The sequence below is a fragment of the Gopherus evgoodei genome, chromosome 9 (assembly GCF_007399415.2).
Source record: "Gopherus evgoodei ecotype Sinaloan lineage chromosome 9, rGopEvg1_v1.p, whole genome shotgun sequence".
In the NCBI taxonomy this organism is placed as follows: Eukaryota; Metazoa; Chordata; order Testudines; family Testudinidae; genus Gopherus; species Gopherus evgoodei.
This window is the reverse complement of record NC_044330.1, coordinates 108,327,397-108,347,980: the sequence shown is the minus strand read 5'-3', so window position 1 is coordinate 108,347,980 and position 20,584 is coordinate 108,327,397. Positions and strand designations below refer to the sequence as shown.

The window sequence follows — 20,584 nt, the reverse complement described above, 5'->3', positions numbered from 1 at the left end:
GTATTAATTATTTAACTGGGGATCAATATTTGCTTTCAGCTGAGCCAGGCTGTGTAAATGAAACTAAACTCCCCAGCCCAGGGAGCCTCAGCGCTGCCCTAGGGCCCAGCCACAGGCAGGTACAGAGCTGGCAGAGAGGTTGGGGACGGGCAGCAGGTAGCACGAAGGGCCAGCTGGAGGCCCCAAGCCCACTCCCACCTTTCTCAGGTGACGCTGGCAGGACTGAACAATCTTGATGACATCCTCATCCCCCCTGCCCCAACCACTCTGGCCATAACTTGACCCCCTCGGGTCCCTTCCCTGAGCCACGGAGAGACATGAGGGCAGGGCTACAGGGGCCTGGGCAGAGGTTCTCCCTCACCCCTGTGAGCAGAACAGGATCTGCAGCTAGAGGAACTGCAGGGGAAGGGCAGAGCACAGCCTTCAGCAGGGATACCAAACTGGCCTCCTCATGGAGCTCCTGACCCCACAGGGCACAGAAGGACCTCCTTCCAGCCCCTCAGCTCTTCTCTGAGCAGGCCACTTCCTGTCCTAGGCCGGCTTGAGCAGAGTCCCCCTGGAGCTCTGCCTCCCCCCTCCATGCCCCTGCTCCCCCACCCTCGGGGCTCTACCCCCACCCTTGGAGGTCTGCCTCCCACACCCCTGCCCCCCCCACTCTCAGGGCTCTACCCCCCACACCCCTTCTCCCCTGGCCTTGGGGCTCTACCCTCCCACATCCCTGTCCTCAGGGCTCTGACCCCCACAGCCCTTCTACCCTGACCTTGGTGCTCTGCCTCACATACCCCTACTCCCCCCACCTAACAAGAGATGAGTCCCTCAGGGCTCTGCCCCACATATCCCTGCCCCCCACCCAACAACAGCTGAGGCCCTCGGGGTCCCCCCTTTCCCCTCACCCCCAGGAAATGGGCCCTGCTGCGCCTATACCTAGCACGCCCACGCGGTAGTTGAGGGTGATGACGATGACGTTGCCGTAGCTGGCCAGGATGCTGCCATCAATCATGTTCCCTGTGCCCTCCATGTAGGAGCCACCATGGATATAAACCATCACGGGCTTGGCCCCACTGTCACGAATGTCTGAAAGAAGAGGAGGTTAAATACAGGACTCTGCCAGCACCCACAGGACCCTGCCAGGAGGGGTGGGACTGCAGGGGAGAGAAACACCACCAGCTGCCAGGACCTGCAGAGGGGTAGCGCTGCAGCCATGCCCAGGCCAGGTAGGGCCTGGGCATCTCACACCCAGGACAAATGGAATGGCCTGTGGCAGGCTGGGCTTCATCACCTGCCCCCCAGGATTCCCATAGACCTTGTGGGCCTAACCCCGGCGGAGCCACAGCCCGGCACTGCTTCTCCCACCAGGCCAGCTGCCCCAGGTGGGTCAGGGCTCTGCAGGCCAGAGGCCATGAGTGGGCACTGAAAGGGATTCCTGGGCTACCAGCCCAGATGGCACATTTCTCTGGAGAGGGATCTTGCTGTATGTCACTCAGCACTGGGCCCATCCTGGGGCTCCTTCCCCAGCAGCCTGACGGAGCGTCCTGCATGCACAGGGGCTGCGGGAGCCTGCGAACAGCCTGGCTGCAGCAGGCTGGTGGCTAGCTGAGTCCTGGAAGCTGGCATTGCTTTGGAAAGGGGAGAGATGTGCAGGACCCGAGGCAGGTGGAGGGAGAACACTGCTCGCATTTTTGACCTGGCCATGGAAAGGCAGGAACCCCTCTGTCTCTTGCCACTTCCCTCTAGCTCTACCCCCAGTGCCCAGACAGACTGCCCAGATGGGCACAGGGAATGGGGGAGGAGGAGCAGGCAATGAGGGGAATACAGGGGAGTGGGAACTGGACTAGGTCCTGAGAAATGGAGTGTCAATGGAGGGGGTGCTGGACAGTGAGGGGTCATGGGGGGGCGCTAGATGCTGAGGGCCTATGGGGGAGGGGAGGCATCAAGTGCCCTCTCTTCTGTGAACATCTCAACAGATGGTCCTCCTGCACCCCCTGGCCCTGCCTCTGGCGTTCTGCCAAAGAAGCAGGCACTGGAGTCCCTCCACCTCTGGCTGCAGACCCCACACTCTTATGCTTGGCCTCAGCATCTCTCTCTCTCCCCTCAGCGGGCGCTGGGGGTCTGACACAGGTAGGTCAGCCCTTTGCTGACTCCTGCTCTGTTTTCTGATTCCCAAGGCAGTGCCTGAAGGGGCTAGTGCCAGCCATTGGCTATGCTTTTGCACTGGCTGAGCAGAGGGGACACAGCCACTGTTACAGGCATGCCTCTGCTGCAGACCACAGTATTGACTGAGGCTGGGACCTGCTTCTCTATGGGACTAGCTCCTCTCGCTCTCCCTCCTGAGCGCCAGTAGCTGAGAGCCCCTGCAGATGCACAGTGATCCCAGGCCAGGCAGGTTCAATTCTGAGCAAGACAAACCTTCCTGCGCCTTCAGCAGGACAGGGGCCCACAGGGTCAGTGAAACATGGACCCCACTGGGCTATCATCCATGCATTGGGCCTGGGGCCTTGGTTTCTCCTTTGGATGGCTGCCCTGGTGAGAGAGATGACGTTTCATACCCCAGGCTGGCAGCAGCTGGCAGCACACAGACAGGGCAGCATCATCCCAGGCCAGAGGGATGATGGGGCTCAGATGGGTCTGCCAACCTCGGCTCATTAAGCCTCTGGCTCTGGGCTCTCTGTGGAACCAAGCTGGCTGCTGCCCCAGGCACCAACAAGCGAGTCCTTCCCAGCACTCCTGACAGACGGAGGGGCACCTGGCACTGTGCAGGCACAGCCTGTTCACTCAGAGGCTAACCAACCTCCCTCATCTGGTCCATCCCCATCCCCATCTTCCCGGGGGAACCTGGGTGAGTCATAGCTTTTTCCTAGAAGAGGCCTATAGGTCAGTGTGCCTGTGAGCAGAGCATTTCCCGAGGCTACAAGCTGAGCCCACCTATTAGCCCTCTACACGTGGCCATAAGTGTCCCCTCTCTCCAGCGCCAGGGACTCCCAAACGCCCTAAACTCCCTGGGTGGCTGGGGCTGAATCCCCTCTGAGCAGGTCTAAAGGCCCCCCCGAGGGAAGTTCTCAGGCTTCCAGCCTTGACTTGGTATCTAGCTTAGATCTCTTGCCAAGGAATTTACCATCATCCTTCACCACACTCCCTGCTGAACTCACCCCCACCCACGATGCTGGGCAGGGCCAGGACACCCACCCCATCGCACATCTGGAGGCTGAGGCCTGGAGTGGCCCAGGCTCATGCAGGGAGACTGTGGCACAGCCAGCCTTGAACCAGGTCTCCGGAGTCCCAAGGTGGCTCCTTAACCACTATACAAAGCAGCCCTCCTCTGATGCTGTGATCTGCTTTTGTCAGCCACTCAAAGCACACAAACCTCTCAAGCCCTGACCAAAGGCTGGGAAGACAACAGCATACAGGAAATGCCACAGAGGCTCCCAGCCCGAGCTCCAGTTGTTGGAATGGCCTTTTGGTGGCTGCAGCTGGAGTCAGAATGCTGAGGGTGAAAGCCCAGAACTACCACCAAAGCAGCATGTCCACAGCCTGTTAGATTCATCGGGGGTGCTTGAGTTAGGTCGAGGGGAGAGCACTCTCCCGCTGGCATACAGTGGCTACACTGGAGACCTTACAGCAGTGCAGCTGTAAGATCCACAGTACGGATGTAGCCTAAGGTGACTGTCTGTGACTTCATGGTCAGACTGTTCTAATGATCATGGGGTTCACATTTGGTCCTGGCCTGGTGAAATCTAATTCCAGAAATTACCGCCAGTTTGGGGTGCCTGCCTGTTTCTGACAGCCTGCCCTGAGGTAGGCACTTGTGGCCATGAGCCACTCCAGACAGTGTGACAAGCAGGACTTCCAGAACAGCACCCTGTCTGGATCTGAAGAGATCAAGAGATTGAGAATCCCCATTCCCCCTGGGAGTTTGTTTCAGTGGTTAATCACCCTGGCTGTTACAAATCTCCGGGCTGGATTAACTCTCCTGTGGACCTGGGGCCATGAGATTTTGTGGGGCCCTTGAGCACAAGTCTTTTCCTGGGAGGGAGGTTGGTGTGGGAGGGAGCTGGGGCAGAGGATTGGGGTGCTGGAGAGGCTGTGGGGTCTGTGAGGGGGATTCTGATATGGGATGAGGGACTGGGGTGGAGGAAGGGGTGCGAGGTGCAACCTCCAGCAGGAGGTGCTTACCACAGGCTGCTCCCAGCTGGCAGTGCAGTAGGGCTCAGGCAGGCTGCCTGCCTGCCGTAGCCCCATGTGGGTCCTGGAAGCAGCTGGCTCCTAGCACGTCTCTGCAGGCCTGGGAGGAGGGGGACAGCGTGTCTCCCTGCGCTGCCTGCACCTGCAAGCGCAGCCCCCGTAACTCTCATTGGACGGTTTCCAGCCAATAGGAGCTGTGAGGACAGTGTTGGGGGCGGGGGCAGTGTGCAGAGCCGGCTCCCCCCTTGCAAGGGCCGCAGAAACACCTTAGCAGCCAGCCGCTTCTGGGTGTGGCATGGGGCCATGGCATGGAGGCAGCCTGCCCGAGCGTCTCACTGCACCGCGGGACTTTTAGTGGCCCAGAGTTGGAGATGGCTGCCTATGATTTATTTGGGGGGCGGGGGGCCTCCCTTGAACCGGGGCCCTGGGCTGCAGCCCTTGCCTTAATCCGGCCCTGCAAATCTCTGCCTAATTTCTAATTTGAATTTATCTAGCTTCAGGTTCCAGGCATTGGGAAGGAGTAGATTCTTTGTCAGTAAATGCTCATAAGTGTTGATTTCACCATGCACACACAAACCAACGAAAAGATATTTCCATTGATAATTAACAATTACTGACAGGCAAAGAAAGAAAAATGCTGCTTCAGAAATTACTAATTTGATTGAAGAGTATTTACTTTGCATAATTTGATGTGATGTTGACAGTATGTGGTTTTAACAATTATAAATGTTTAACTTTTGAAATCTGTGTTTACTGTCATTTAATTATTGTCTGATACCCCCCATAATTTTCTATGACTATAAACATTTAAATTGATAAAATTAAAAAATACTTAAAACCCAAAATTGTGTGTACTGTGAAAATGTTAAAATCAATAAAAATCTAACAAATGCTTAGAAATAAACATTGATATTTTCCATTAAAAATGATCAAAAACTTTAATTAGGGTTGGCAGAATTCGATTTTACAAGCCCTTTAGAACCCACTATTTCTCCCTGAGAAGGAATGTATATGCCATAATCAGATCACCTCTCAATCTCCTTTTTGATGGCTAAACAGATGCAGCTCTTTAGTTCTCTCACTGTCGGCCATTTTCTCCAGATCTCGAATAATTTTTGTGGCTCTTTTCTACGGTTTCTCCAATTCTGGACTACTACAGGGCCAGAACAGCCCCATGTGTACAACTTAGAGCAACCCTGGGGCTGCTCTAAGTTACTACAGCCTGCTCAGTTACTGCCTGTCACTTATGGCCACGGCAGCATGGATTACATCTCCCAGCCCAGCCCACTCCTTAGGCTGATGCTTGCCAAATCAGCAGGGGCACCAAGAGAATTCTCCCTTGGCTTTTACAAGCAGCTTACAGTCCCTATTCACAGTCAGAACCCGCTCCTGCTGTGTCACCAGGTGGCGGCAAACCCCGCGACTGCACCTGGGGTGGAGAATTCCTTGAGGTGTCCACAGGGAGCTACACAGAGCATCTGGATATTGTCCTGTGGGCGGGCTGTGCAAGCTGGAAAGGCTACGCATTCTGGACCCTTTTTCATTTAAATCCCTCAGTCTTGGTTCCTCTCTGGACCTTTCGCATCTCAGCCCCGGTGGAGCTCATGTCTGCAGCGTTTTTTCAGTCCTGCACACAGGACTGCCATCACCAAGCCACTCACCCCGATGCCTCAGTGGAGCTAATCTGGTGCAGCATGGGAGACATTGTGACACAAGGGGGAAGCTGATTTCTGGCCCCTCAAACATTTACCTCCCCCCCAATCTAAGCACCCATGTGTACATACATAGACACCCCTGTCCCCAAATGCCACAGCTGCAGTGAGGAGGCTGAGGGCCGTGCATTGCCAGGGAATGTGCAATCCCCAACATTGTCAATGTGTCCGCCAAGGATATTGCTAACGAGGTGAATTTATCACAGTGACGTGCACTGAAGACAAACACAGTACAAAGGGTTCTGGGACAGGGGCAAATGGCTGCAGATGGAGAGAGAGGCTGGTTTTGCCAGGTTAAATTCCATCTGCCAGGAGAGTACCCTGAATGCCACAGGACTCTCACAATTCACCAGTTTCCACTGACATCAGTTTCCAGCTGTGTCCTCAGCAAACTTCCCCAAACTTTCCCCTCCTGCCAACATGATAGGCCATTTGACTTTTATACTGAGCACCAGCCAGCTTTGCAGCTTCCTTAGGTCTGGGCTACATTCAAAGCTGCTCCGGATTAAAATCACACCTTTATTTAAAGTGATAGAAGGCCATACCTGGATGCTGGGAATTCAGTTTAAACCTGGCTTGTATCCATTTAATTTCACTCGATTCCCTATTGATACAAGCCAGGCTTAAACTGAATTCAGTGCATCCAGACAAGGTATTGGACCAGCGTGACTCAATCAGCTTAAAAGCCCATGTGTAAGGGCAGGGTCTTGGCCTCTGGACACAGCAAGGTCCTTGCTGAGCTGCACATTTTAGGGCCTGTCGTTTACTCCCAACTTGCTCCACCCATTTTTGTTTTCACTGCCAGCAATCTGGGCTCTTTGTTATTAAGGGGGAGACACCCCCTTGCACTAGCTCCCCAGGCAGGAAAGGACCACAACCCCTCCTCCCTGCACCTTCCGGGCACTGAGGCGCCCAGCCAGGTCGTTTCTCCCTCCAGCTCCACACCTTGGTGATCTCCCACCTAGGCTGCTGTGCTGGTCTCCAGCCCCACTCTGACCTTGCAACCCTTGAGCCTGTCCAGACATTCCTCCCACCACAGCAAGCTCCAGCTGCTCTTCCTCTGAGGTTCTGAACAGCTCTGCCCCAACAGTCATTGCCTCCTGCTGAGAAAGGGCCTCTTAGGCTGAGCATCTGGAAACCACTGCCTTAGCACCCCCCTGGGAAGAGCCCCGCACTTCTTGCCTGGGGGACAGCGCTGGCTGGTACCCCCTTGGCCAGCACACTGAACATGAATGTCGTGAGGGGACCCTACCCTGGCTGAGAGGAGAACGATGTGACAAGATCTAACTGGGCTTCTCCGCCTCTAGACTCTGAGCCCTCTGATTCCTTAGCCCAGACTCGCTCCATTTGAGACATCACAGGCTCACGTTCCAGGGACTTGATACCAGGGCACTGGTACAGTAAAAGGCATCTGGTGTGCACCCATCCCCCTGGCAAATCATCATGCACTGCCTCAGCAGCAGCAACACATCCCTGACCCTGACTGAACAGCTGCTGCTGCCCATGGCTCCACCTCCAGCTGGGGTCTCAACTCGGAGAATTCTTGCCTAGTCCTTTGTGGTGGATCTAATGTTTAGCCACCCACATGCCAAGGTCACTAACTCTCAATCAAGCTGCCACCGCAACGACCACCACCTGCCACAGGGCAGCACCACTTCTCCCAGTGCCCCCTGGCGATTCAAATAAGAGCTGCACAGAAGGGACTGCACCCTCCCATACTATCCAGGCCCCAGTTCTGCATTGGACATGGCAGGCTAAACCAGATACTCCTGTCCCCTCTGCTGAGAAAAGCCACCAACCAAGGCTGATCTGTTCCTGGCCGCACAGATACCAGCAACCCGAGAGGGGTACCCAAGTCACTGAAGTAATGCTTGCCTTCTCTCCCCTTCCCGCAGACAGGCCCTTGTGAGACCAGTTGCCAAATTCACCAGATCATTGTGACAGTGTGCAGACAGTGTCCCCGTTTGCTTCCGCCAGGCAGCCCCATCCAACCCTGGCGTGTTCACTCGCTCACCCACAGGCTCTGCCATACCCTCAGCAAACAGTACAGCATGCCTGGCCTCTCACTCACGCCTGGGCAGTACCAGAGCTGCTGCCCTCCTCAAATCCGCTCACATGGGGCTTGGGCCAAGAGCTGGCAAGTCACTGACTCACAAGCAGGGGGTTGTGGAATGCATGGTCGCCCTTAACAGCAACTGTGCACCAAGGACAGCCAGGTATTTAAAGCAGAAGATCAAACAGCCAAATGGGGGACTTCTGTCCCCCTCAAATCTAACCCGCTGAGTTAGCCTGGGTGATGCTAACCGGACACTATGGCACAGCCTGAACAGAATGCTATGGGCTACTTTCTGCAGGTCCTGCTGCCCTTCACTGGACAGGTGAGGGGTATCCCTGCCCCTAAATGAAGATGCTAATCCTGGAGAGAAAGCAGAGGCCAGTAAAGTGACAGTGCTCTCTTCTGCAGGTCTCCAGAGCTCCTGACAGCTCTGTGCTCAGCCTGTTGCCCTCATTTGTATTTCCAGTTTCCTCTGCATCTGTAGCGGGGAGCGGCAGTAGCAGAGAGCGTGCGAGCGGATGCATATGTGAGAGAGAGAGAGAGAGAGAGCGCGCACTGGACTAGACTCTAGCTAGCAGATCCGGACATGGGTTAAAGCAGGCCTGGACTGCATTCTGCCATGTGCATGCTCCCTGCGAGCCAGTGGGGCCTCAGAGGGAATCACACAGGACACAAGAGGATGAGGACAGGTGCTGCCTGCTCTGACACTGTGCACCGTGGGGAGAAGGGAGGTTGGGATGGCAGCATGAGGGGTGGAGCCAGAAAGGAAAGTCTCTTAGTTGACACAGTAAGTCTGAGGTCCAGCGAGAACTGAGGCTGGAGGTGAAATGTGACTGGGCTTGGGGTGAAATCGACCCAGGCACCCTTTGGTTCCTCTCTTGTTCACGTTGCTGTGCTTCCTTAGAGCCTTTTGCTCATAGAGAGGCAGGTTGGGCAGCCAGCAAACTCCTTCTAAAGCAAACCCCCCTAAGTTTCCCCAAAGGAAAGGTCTGAGCACCCCCTGCACAGCCAGTCACCCCACCTGCCCGCCCCGTGCAACTGCTCAGGAAACAAAGACACAGACAGACAGGGCTCCCTGGAAATGGCAGAGAATGGAAAGCAAACGGATTTGCTTTGCGTGTCATGCAGCAGCAGCAGCAACCTTGAGCACAGAAATACCTTCGTCTTCATCCCCGTCATTATCCGCTAAGTCCTCGCCCTGTTTCTTAGCGATGGCTCCTAGGGACCAAACACGAGGAGACAGAACAAAAAAGAAAAACAAAAAACAAAAACAAAAGAGAATTCAAAAATAGCATGATAGCAGAGAAGGGGGCCAGGCCTGCAGCACCGCCCGGCTACTCACACTGCATCTCTCCATGGGCTTGGCCAGGGCTGCTGGCCAAGCATAGCCACAGTTCAGAGCAGACAGGGACTGCCTCTGCAGGCTGCCTGGGCCCCTCTTCCACTAGAGTCTGCCCTGGGAACATGTGCTCCTTGGTCTGGGGGCCAGGAGAGGGAGAGAACAGGCCTCTTTAAGCAGGATAGCAGATAAGCTTGTGTGCCCTCCTGCCTGCCCCTCCCCTGCTACATCCTCAGCCTCCCCTGTGGCCCACACTTCGCAACTGATTCTTGGACTGATTTGGGGTAAGTTCCATGCCCTGCCCATCGGCAGAAAGCCACATGAGGAGAGATTAAAGAGACTAGGACTTTTCAGCTTGGAAGAGAGGAGACTAGGGGGGATATGATAGAGGTATATAAAATCATGAGTAGTGTGGAGAAAGTGAACAAGGAAAAGTTATTTACTTGTTCCCATAATACAAGAACTAGGGGTCACCAAATGAAATTAATGGGCAGCAGGTTTAAAACGAATAAAGGGAAGTTCTTCTTCACACAGCACACGGTCAACCTGGGGAACTCCTTACCTGAGGAGGTTGTGAAAGCTGGGACTATAACAGGGTTTAAAAGAGAACTGGATAAATTCATGGTGGTTAAGTCCATTAATGGCTATTAGCCAGGATGGGTAAGGAATGGTGTCCCTAGCCTCTGTTTGTCAGAGGGTGGAGATGGATGGCAGGAGAGAGATCACTTGATCATTACCTGTTAGGTTCACTCCCTCTGGGGCACCTGGCATTGGCCACTGTCAGTAGACAGGATACTGGGCTGGATGGACCTTTGGTCTGACCCAGTATGGCCATTCTTATGTTCACGAACACTAACTCATCATCCTGGTTCCACTAAACCAGTTCAAGTTAGTTTGCAGCTCAGGCCTGACTCTCAAACACCTCTGCCTCCCCTTCCTCTACCCATCAACCCCCCGCCAACCCAGGGATGTGTGTGCTGCTCGGTGGAAGAGGCTGCTCTACTGCTGGCACTGGGTGGCACCCCCTTACTTTCACTGTATTGCAGGCAGGGTTTGAAGCTGAAGCTCTGTGCTTCCACCTCAAACCAATTACAGGCACAGTCAGCCACAAATGCCCAAAGCTGCCAAGAAATCTGTGTGCCATCAGACCCCAGAGCCACTGAGATCCTAAGACAGTGTGCGCCTTGAGCCTGGCTTCTCTGGACTGTAATAATGCAAATGGGCATAGATTTGAAATTTGCTATGGCTGAGTAACTGGTTGAGGGATGTAAACAGAGGGCAGTGGATGGCATGGGAGGGAACAGCTGCCAGGATTACAGTTAGACTGGCCTGATCTAGTATGTTAGTGATCACAGACACAGTGGTGAACAACATGTGGGTGAAATTCCCACGTGATATTAAATTGGGAGAAGGCCAGAACCTCCAGGAGACCAGAGGCATGATCCAAGGGGCCAGAGAGGCTGGAAAACCTGAGCAGAAAATAACAGAATGGGATTCTGCTGAGAAAAATGCGGTTAGTGGGTCTGTGAGAAAATAACCTAAAACTCAAACACCCAGTGGGAAGGGCAAACTGTGGAGACAGCAGAAAGTAATGATGGGGTAGGGAATTAGAGTGCTAAGGCAACAAAGAGCAAGGCAGTTCTGTACTGCAAATGCAAAGCATGGCCCAGCCTATGAAGTGTGAGCCTCTCTATCCCACTCTGGGGAGATACCCCCCAGGATCCTGTGCTCACCTTCCAAGTCCAGAGGCCATCCTTCCACAAGCAGGGAAGGAACAGCCCTTCTGTGCATAGTTTTGATGAGGTCACATAATTTACCAGATGCCCCAAAAGCCACAATTTCACAATTGAGGAAGAAGGTCATAGTGGTTTAAAAACCTAACCTGGTTTAGAGGAAGAAGATGGCAGCTATAAATAAACATATAACAAATGGAAGAAAGAGGAAGTCAATAGTACTTAATGTAAATCAGAAGCTAAGTACTGTAGAAAACTGATAAGGGAAGCCAAGGGACACAGGGAGAAATCTATGGCCAACAGAATTAAGGACAATAAGAAGGAATCTAAGTATATTAGGAACAAAAAGAATCCTGACAATGGCATTGGTCCACTACTAGATGGAAATAATATAATTACCAATAATAATACAGAACAGGCAGAAGTATTCAATAAATAATTCAAGAATAATTAAATTAATAGAGGAATATGGTAAAGGGAATGTAATGTAACATAGGTTTACCAAAAATAAATCACGCCACACTAATCTCATTTCCTCCTCTGAAAAAAATCATTTTTTAGATAAGGGAAGTGAGGAAAATCTAATATACCAGGACTTCTGTAAAGCATTTAACATGGTACCATATGGGAAATAATTAGTGCAGTTAGGGAAGATGGGGATCAGTACAAGCATTGTAAGGTGGATAAGGAATTGGCAAAAGGGGAGAAGACAATGGGTTGTGCTGAAAACTGAATTATCAGCCTGGAGGGACATTATTAGTGGAGTCCCTCCAGGATATATCTTGGGACCAATCTTATTCAATATTTTTATTAATGACCTTGGCAAAAAAAAGTAGGAATCCGCTAATGAAATTTGCGGATGATACGAAGTTGGGAGGCATCATCAATACAGAGGAAGATCAGAATAATATACAGGAAAAGCTGGATGACTTTGAAGACTGGAGTGACAGAAATAGGATGAAATTAAATAGTATAAAATCCAAGGTCATACAATTAGGGTCTAATAGGAATTTATGCTACAAGCTGGGGGCTCATCCATTGGAAGTGACAGAGGAGAGGGATCTAGTGTGTGGATAGATCACAGATGACTATGAGCCATCAATGAGCTGCATTCAAGAGTTTCAAAGAGCTGGCTGAGGAGCTTGCTGGACAGTTAACGTTGATTTTCAATAAATCTTGAAACACAGAGAAAGTCCCAGAAGACTCACAGAAAGCTACCGTTGTGCCAATAATTAAAAAGGGTAAACGGGATGATCTGGGTATTTACAGGTCTGTCAGCCTGACACAGATCCTGGGCAAGATAATGGAGTGGCTGATGCAGGGCTTGATTAATGAAGAATTAAAGGAGAGTAATATAAACAATGCCAATCTACACAGGTTTCTGGAAAATAGAAGCTGTGAGACTAACTTGATATCTTTTTTGATGAGATTACAAGTTTGACTGATAAAGGTAACAGTGTTAGTGTAATATGCTTAGACTTCTGCAAGGCATTTGACTTAGTATCACATGACATGTTGATTAAAATATTAAAAAAATATAAAATTAAAATGGTACACATGAAATGGATTAAAAGCTGGTTAACTAATAGGTGTCAATCTAATTATAAAAGATGGTAACTTACTTTTATTGTAACTGTCGTTCTTCTAGATGTGGATGCAGACATGTATTTCATTCAGGTGAGAGCACACCCAACACACTGAAGTTGGAGAATTTTTCCTAGCAGCACTCGTGCCCCATCCACCTCTGTTCCTTTACACCAAAATCCCAGGTTGGAGACTTCAATGCAGAGGGGCGGAGGTGGGTCGCATTCACATCTCAAAGGACAACAGTTAAAATATAAGTAGGTAACTGTCTTTTCAAGTTTGTACAGGAAAACACCGATAAACTTGTGAATATCCCCCACTCATCACAGGGATCCACCCCAGGTCTGGTTCCAGTCACTATCTTCACAAATGATTTGGACAATGGCACAGAGAGTATACTTAGACTCTGATCCCACAAGCAGTTCCAGCAGGAGAGTGGCTCAGAGTCTATTTAAACAGTGAGAGCCGAACTGCCTTCTCAAAGTTTGCATCCCTTCTCAGTGCCATGAGGATAGCATAATGCCTAGTGAAGGTATCCGTGGAGTACCATATTCCAGCCCTGCAGATATCCACTACGGAGACATCACTAAGGAATGCATCCAGTGTTGCTTGAGCTCTTGTTGAATGAGCTCACAATGACTGCAGAGGTATCAACCAAGTCACTCTAGAAGGTGTGGTGATGCAGGCAGTTATCCACCTGGGAACGGTCTGAGCAGCGACTGGTTGTCCCGTCAACCACTCAGTGACAGACACAGAGTCAAGGTGATGAATGAAACAGCACAGTCCTTTCTAACTAAGTTGCTAAGCATTATCTGACATCTGCTCCTCTGCACTTGAATGTGCTTTGGGAAAAAATATAGGTACGTAAATAACCTGACTGGACAAAAATGTTGGGTGTGGTCTTAAAGCCTCCTTGAAGACTTGAGTGTACAGAGAATCTGCCATTAAGGCCTGCAGTTCACTAATTCTTCTTGGGGGTGTTATAGCCAAAAGGAAGGCCGTCTTTTGAGAGAGGAGAGCCCAGGAATATGTTGCTATTGGCTTGAATGGCAGACCCATCAGTGCCCATGACCATATTAAGGTCGCACGATGGTGCTGTTACCTTCACTGGTGGAAAATGACAGACAATCCCTTTGAATTTTGGGTTTGATAATACTGATTTTCCACGAATGGGAAGATGGAAAGCTGAGATCGCCACCAAGTAAACCCTTAGGGAGTTCAGAGCGAGGCCTGAAGATTTCAAATGCAGCAAATAACACAAAATGTCCTGAATCCATGCTAAGCGGTGTACCTCGCATTTGTCCTTATTGAATTTCATCCTATTTATTTCAGACCATTTCTCCAGTTTGTCCAGATCATTTTGAATTCTAATCCTGTCCTTCAAAGCGCTTGCAACCCCCAGCCCCAGCTTGGTATTAGCTGCAAACTTTATAAGTGTACGCTGTGCCATTATCCAAATCATTTATGAACAGAACTGGACCCATGACAGGTCCCTGGCTGAAGGATACCCACCAATTTATGGGCGTTTTCCTGTACAAACTCAGCCTGAATCTCTGAGGCCAATGCCAAGCCCCTGAGCAGGTCCTGATATGAACTGAAGTCTTCCAGTTCCAGAGAGGATGACCAGGATATTGCTGCACCATCTGGTGATGAAGAGGAAGATGTAGTTGAGGCCAATGGAATCCCTTAAGGAATGACAGCTAACTGTCATAAAAGTTCAGGATGTTTCTTCACAGAGAAAGCCCGCTAGTAATTCCAGCAGGGAGTGCACTGAAGACATAGATGGTCTCCTGCTAGGGTGAGCAGCTGACTGTGATTTTGCCGAATGAGGGAGTTCCCAGGGATTCTGTGGAGGTCACTGTGGAGGACAGTGCATCTGCACCCAGAAAGAAGTAGGCCAGTGTCCTGTGTCTCTATTGCAGGAATGGTACCAATCCCAGCACCAACTATGATTCTCGCTGTGTCTCGACAACTTTCAAAAGCAAAATGGGGAAGGGGAGAGAGAGATGCCTCTGAGCTCAAATGTGAGGATCCCTCTAAATAGCTGATGGTGGCAGCGGGCCACCAAACATCCAGCACTATCCTTGGCTCAACCCGACGGTGCCATCAGCACTGAATGAACAGTCAATAGGGCCTTGGCTACTGGGACCAGCCTCGATCTCATACTCTGTTCCAATGCCTCTTTTGGGACTCAAAATGAAGCTGGTCCCAGGCCAGCGATGCAGGCTGCATCGCAGTGAGTATGAGTAGTGAAGAGTCTCTGCGTGTGCCCACAGTGCCAAGCAGGAAGTTGACAGCCCTCCTGATCGAGGGTAAATCACGGTGCAGATGATGGTGTTGGCAACGACAGTAAGTTTGCTACCAAACCAGGAGGAGCTCAGGATGCTGAGAATGATGCCAGTGTAGTTGGCTGGTCCTGAATAAGCGAAGAGTCAGGGATAGACAGGTACAGCAAATCTGCTGTCGGGGTACAGACTGACAGTGCCACTGTCTCTGCCAAGGGTACCGGACTCAATGGGCAGCCCTGAGGTGGTACCGGAGTCAATGGTATGGGTTCTCCCTGCTCACTACTGAAAAGTGGGTTGATGGTCCTGCTCTAACCTGAGCAGTGGGAGACTCCGGTGCTGGTCCGTACTTTTCTTAGGCAGAGAAGATGGGTTTCCCTGACCTCTGGAATGGCCCTGCTCTGTTTTATGGGTTCTTTTTCTCAGGGACGCAGTCCCTGATCCTTTGGGGCAAGTAATCCCAGTTTGGTTGAGAAGTTCCATAACGTACCAGCTCCAGTGTTCTTGGAGGGGCTGGATTCTCCACAGCAGTCCTCAGGGCTAAGGAAGGCCTCAAGGCTTGAGATGGTGCTGCTTCAATCATAAGTCTCTAATCGTTCACATCCTCTTTTTAAAGGACTGACAAATAGAGCACCTTTCCTTAACGTGTCCTTCCCCATGACATCTAGTGTGGGGATAGCCACCCTAGACGAAGGGTAATGTTTAAACCTCAGGGAGAAACTAGCCAATTACTACTATAGCTATCTAACTGCAGCTACTAACTATTTATTATCCCTATATACAAGAAAACCACAAAAAGCTGTGAAGACAAGTGTGGGGAAAAATTACACTAAGAGCTCCGGCACGGGCAGTGAGATGGAACTGAGGGGGGTCAGGGCAGCACTGCCATTATATAGATAAGGGAAGGGCATGAGCATACCCCCTGGGTGCTGCTGGGCAAATTCCTCTGACTTTGGTGCACAGGGCGTACACACAACTGAATGGAATACAAGTTTGTAACCACTCAAAGAAGAAGCAGGGAATCATCATCAAGCAGGTGCACTATCAGTGGATCCTGCAGATATCAGTTCTTGGCCCTACACTAATTAACATTTTTATCAACGACCTGAAAGAGAACGTAAAGTCATCACTGAAAGTTAGCAGCTGACACAAAGACTGGGGAATGATAAATAATGAAGAGAATAGATCACTGATAAAAGCAATCTAGATTGCTTGGTATACTAGATGCAAACAAATAATATTCATTTTAATATGGCTATATGTAAATATATACATCTCAGAGCAAAGAATGTAGACCATATTAACTGGATGGAGGACTCTATTCTGGGAAGCAGTGATTCTGAAAGATTTGGGAGTCATGGTGGATAACCAACCGTGATAACGAGCTCCTAGTGAGCCACTGTGGCCAAAAGGGCTAATGGGAACCTCGCATGCATAACCAGGGAAATCTCAAGTTGAAGAGAGGTTGTTTTACCTCTGTAATTTGGCAGGGGTGTGACTGCTACTGGAATATTCTGTCCAGTTGTGGTGCCCACAATCCTAGAAGGATGTTGATAAATTAGAGCGGGATCACAGAAGAGCCCTGAGAATGACTGAGGGATTAAAACATCCCTTATAGCAATAGATTCAATGAGCTCAGTGTATTTAGCTTAACAAAGAGAAGGTTATGGGGTGACTTGATCACAGTCTACAAATACCTACGTGGGGAACAGATATTTGATAATGGGCTCGTCGGTCTAGAAAGGAAAGGTAAAACACACAATCTAATGGCTGGAAATTGAAACTAGACAAATTCAGATTAGAAATAAGGTGTAAGTTTCCATCAATGAGGGTAATTAACCACTGGAACAATTTAATGGGCATGGTGGATTCTCCATCACTGGGAATATAAAAATCAAGGTTGGACATTTTCTAAAAGACATCTTGTAAGAATTATTATTTTGGGGCACGTCTCTGGCCTGTGTTATTCAGGAGGTCAGACTAGATGATCACAATGGTCCCTTCTGGCCTTGAAATCTATCAATCTATGAATACTTTGTTATTTCTGAGTGCCCCATCACCAGAAACTTGAGTAAAAATCAGGTTCTTCTCTGAATTCCCACAGAAACAATGAAGGACCCACAGCGAGCAGCGTGACTACTGGTTACAGGAATCAGTTACATAGGACTTGGCTGAATGAAGAGTACGGGTGGATACAAAAAGGAGCTACAAGTGTGAAGGGTGCAGGGACTGAGCAGGGCCCTCAGTGGTTACAACTAAGAGCAACAAGATTAAGTTCAGCCAAAATTTGGGCTGAGTATCAGGAAACATCCTGCAGTAGTGAGGCGTTTGATTGTGGAAACAGCTTCACAGGGGTGTGGCGGCCAGAACCTGACAATGTAGCAATCCTGCCCTGCCTCCCAGAATTGGGGTAACACCCAATAGGTTTTGGCTAGTTACCAGTTTATTTGCATCTAAATACACCAACCCACTTCAGATCCCAAATCCTTAAACCTGACCACAGAAGCCCTAACAGGTCCAATCGAGCCAGTCCTCAGGGTCAGGCCAGAGCTGCTAACCAGCTTGTTTATTTACATCCCTAGACATGCAACTGACAACATTAAAGGATACTTGGTTCCTCCTTTCCTCAGCTAACAAGAGGATGTTTCTTCTGCAGGAAAACCTCTGAAGCTATCCATGAAGCTGCACTGGCTTCATGTTAACCAGTGCCAAAGGCTGTGTGGATACTCATTTTAGTGTAAGTGTATTAGAAACAGGTTTAAGCTTAACCAAAATAAGCTACTCACACCAAAATATGAATATCCACATAGGGGTTGCACCAGTTTAACTAAACCAGTGCAAATGTATTGTAGACAAGACCTAAGACACGGGGAGGATGGCAGTTTTAGGGGGTTAGCAACACCAACCGCAGGAGAAGCACAGCACTCTGAGCCCAAGCCTCAGCGTCTTCAAAACCAGCCCTATTCTCCTTCAAAACAAGGCAGCCGGAGAGTGGGGTCACCCCATCTGCTGAGACCAGCTGAATGTTGTGGCAGGTGCTAGTGTCATGCAGGTTCCAAATGGACTCAGTTTAGGGATGGCTAAGATAAAGGGAAGGTGGATAGTGGGGCAGAAAAAGAGCCAACCTGAGAGCAGTGACAGATTAACCCTTCTGCCCATCTCACCTAGCTGCATAGGGTATCACAGACCCATAGAGTTAAGAATGGAAAAGGCCTGCAAGCGCTCGGACCCACTCGAGGTAGGAAACCTATCCTAGGGAACAGTCCTGCCCGGGGTCTAGCAGGGGTTTTCTGTCCATTCCCTGTGATTTCAGGGACTACCCAGTAGCCACAGAAACCAGAGCTATGCTGCTGGAATGGGAGGAAGGGGAAGAGACACTGCAGTTCCCAGCAAGGCAATCTCCCCAGCGGGGGGCAGACAGACATGCCCTGCCCTTGCTACATTACAGCTGCCTGGGACACTGGCTCGGCTCTCACCAGCGCACCATTTCAATTACGAATAATTTAAAAAAAAAATCAACTTTCATACAAATTGTCACAAATACAAACAATGGGCCAAGTGCCCTGAGCAGCAACAGGCCACCTGGCACCAGGATGCCATTCCACCTGACTCAGCACCTGGACTTCAAGGCCATCAGGGCCCCCTCCCTCCTGCACTATGGCCCCACAAAGGGCCAGCCCTGGGACACTAACAGCAAATCTCCTGAAGGCCAGAAATCCCCAAGCGCCTCTTCATTTTAATTAATAAATCTGCAGTAGGCAATTAAATGGAGGTGCCTGCATGCTGGTTGGCACCCCAGCAGAGAGCCACTCAGAACTGCCTGAAGTATGAAACAGCTCTGGAGTTTAGCAGCTCTATGTCCAGTGGGCTTGAGGTCTGGGCTAATAGGAGGGGATTTGTGCAAAAAAGCCAAATGGCTGCGGTGTTAATGAAGGAGTACCAGCGCAAACCCCTCACCTCAGGGACCTCCTGGAGAAAGGCAGAGAGAAAGCACCAGCTGTTTAACTCCCATTGGCCGGAGCATCTTTTGTGTTAGCAAAGAGTCAAACAGATCTCTGGGTCTGTAGAAATAACTAACCCCATGGGGCTCTGGTGCCTCCCAAGGGAGAGTGAGGAGTCTGTGGCCCTTGAGGGAGGTGTGTCATCCCTCCTGTGGGGGGCAGAGATCTAATTAGGCTCCACAAGGGAGCAGTAAGAAACAGACTCAATTCATATCAGATCCAGTGAGTTCCTCTACCCAGAGCTCCTCTGGCCCCTCCCTCTCTGCTGGTGTAGCTATTTCAACACAGTTTGGTCATTGGCTTTTTGGTAACACCCACTAGTTTGCAGCCCACAGGGAAGGAGGCAAGAGTTGTTCTAGAACAACACAACTGCAATTCTCACAGAGTCAGGGTGGGAAGTCACCCTGCACTGCCCTAGCTGATGCACTTCTGTAACCACTCAGGGGCTTGTCTACACACAAGGGGTGTAGCACTTTAGCTGTATTGGTGTATTAAAGCAGGACAGCCCTCCCAGGGTGGGTGCTGTAGTACACGGGACAGGCCTGTACTGGAAGTGAAATAAGCTATAGCAGTATAAGGCACCTTGATACTGGTCAGACTGTGTCCACACTAGGGGTTGTACTGGTAGAATGATATTAGAGCCCTCATCAACCCAGTTCTACAGGCACAAAGTCTGTGCGAAGGCCAGACCTTACTTGTCTCACCAGTACTGTGTCCAGTTTTGGTCCCCCCACTACAGAAGGGATGTGGACACATTGGAGAAAGTCCAGTGGAGGGCAATGATTAGGGAGCTGGGGCACATGACTTATGAGAAGAGGCTGAGGGAACTGGTGTTATTTACTCTGCAGAAGAGAATAGTGGGGGGGGGGGGCATGATTTGATAGCAGCTTTCAACTACCTGAAGGGGGGTTCCAAAGAGGATGGAGCTCGGCTGTTCTCAGTGGTGGCAGATGACAGAAGCAGCAATGGTCTCAAGTTGCAATGGGGAAGGTCTAGGTTGGATATTAGGAAACACTATTTCACTAGGAGGGTGGTGAAGCACTGGAATGGGTTCCCTAGGGAGGTGGTGGAATCTCCATCCTTAGAGATTTTTAAGGCCTGGCTTGACAAAGCCCTGGCTGGGATGATTTAGTTGGGGATTGGTCCTGCTTTGAGCCTGGGATTGGACTAAATGACCTCCTGAGGTCTCTTCCAACCTTGATATTCTATGATTCTAAACTATTCACATCCCCTCAGGGATCAAGCTGGCGTTTGGCTCCCAAGAGAAATCAGAATGGGCAGAGGTGGAGACCCCTGAGGGCGCTGGGCAGGGCCTTTTGTAAGCTGATTGCTCTGGGTGGAAGCAGTGCGCGCAGCTCCCTGGTTAAGGCAGAGTAGAGCTTGGCATGTAAAGCAAAAACCAAGCCTGAATGAAGGCCAGCGTGGCCTCCACAGACGACCAGGACATACAAAGAACAGAATGAACTTGAGCAGGTAGACGGGATGCATAAAGCTCCCCGGGTGGCCAGAACTCTCTGACATTGTAGGAGGCCATATTCGAAAGCTGGTGTGTTAGAGAGAAGGATCATTACATGCTGCTGTTTATTAGCAGAGGCTCATGAATACCCCAAAGAACTCCTCTTTCAAAATGGCTGCTGGCTCCCGTTGCTCTCCTTGACAGCGAGAACAAGGCTGAGTCCTTTTTTCGAAACAGTC

The 20,584-nt window shown here is 50.5% G+C and overlaps 1 protein-coding gene across 10 annotated transcripts in view; it reads right to left on the bottom strand.

Moving 5' to 3' along the window:
• The window catches only part of NLGN3 (neuroligin 3), a 112,131-nt gene that overhangs the window by 24,224 nt on the left and 67,323 nt on the right, over nt 1–20,584 (bottom strand). For 8 of the 10 annotated variants that reach the window (XM_030575393.1, XM_030575391.1, XM_030575397.1 and 5 more), the window contains 2 exons: nt 9,106–9,165; nt 925–1,074 (listed from right to left, as the gene is read on the bottom strand). In XM_030575393.1, the coding sequence (XP_030431253.1) occupies nt 925–1,074; nt 9,106–9,165 (210 nt within the window). The remainder of the gene's footprint in view (nt 1–924; nt 1,075–9,105; nt 9,166–20,584) is intronic. The other 2 variants (XM_030575398.1, XM_030575399.1) reach the window with 1 other exon arrangement.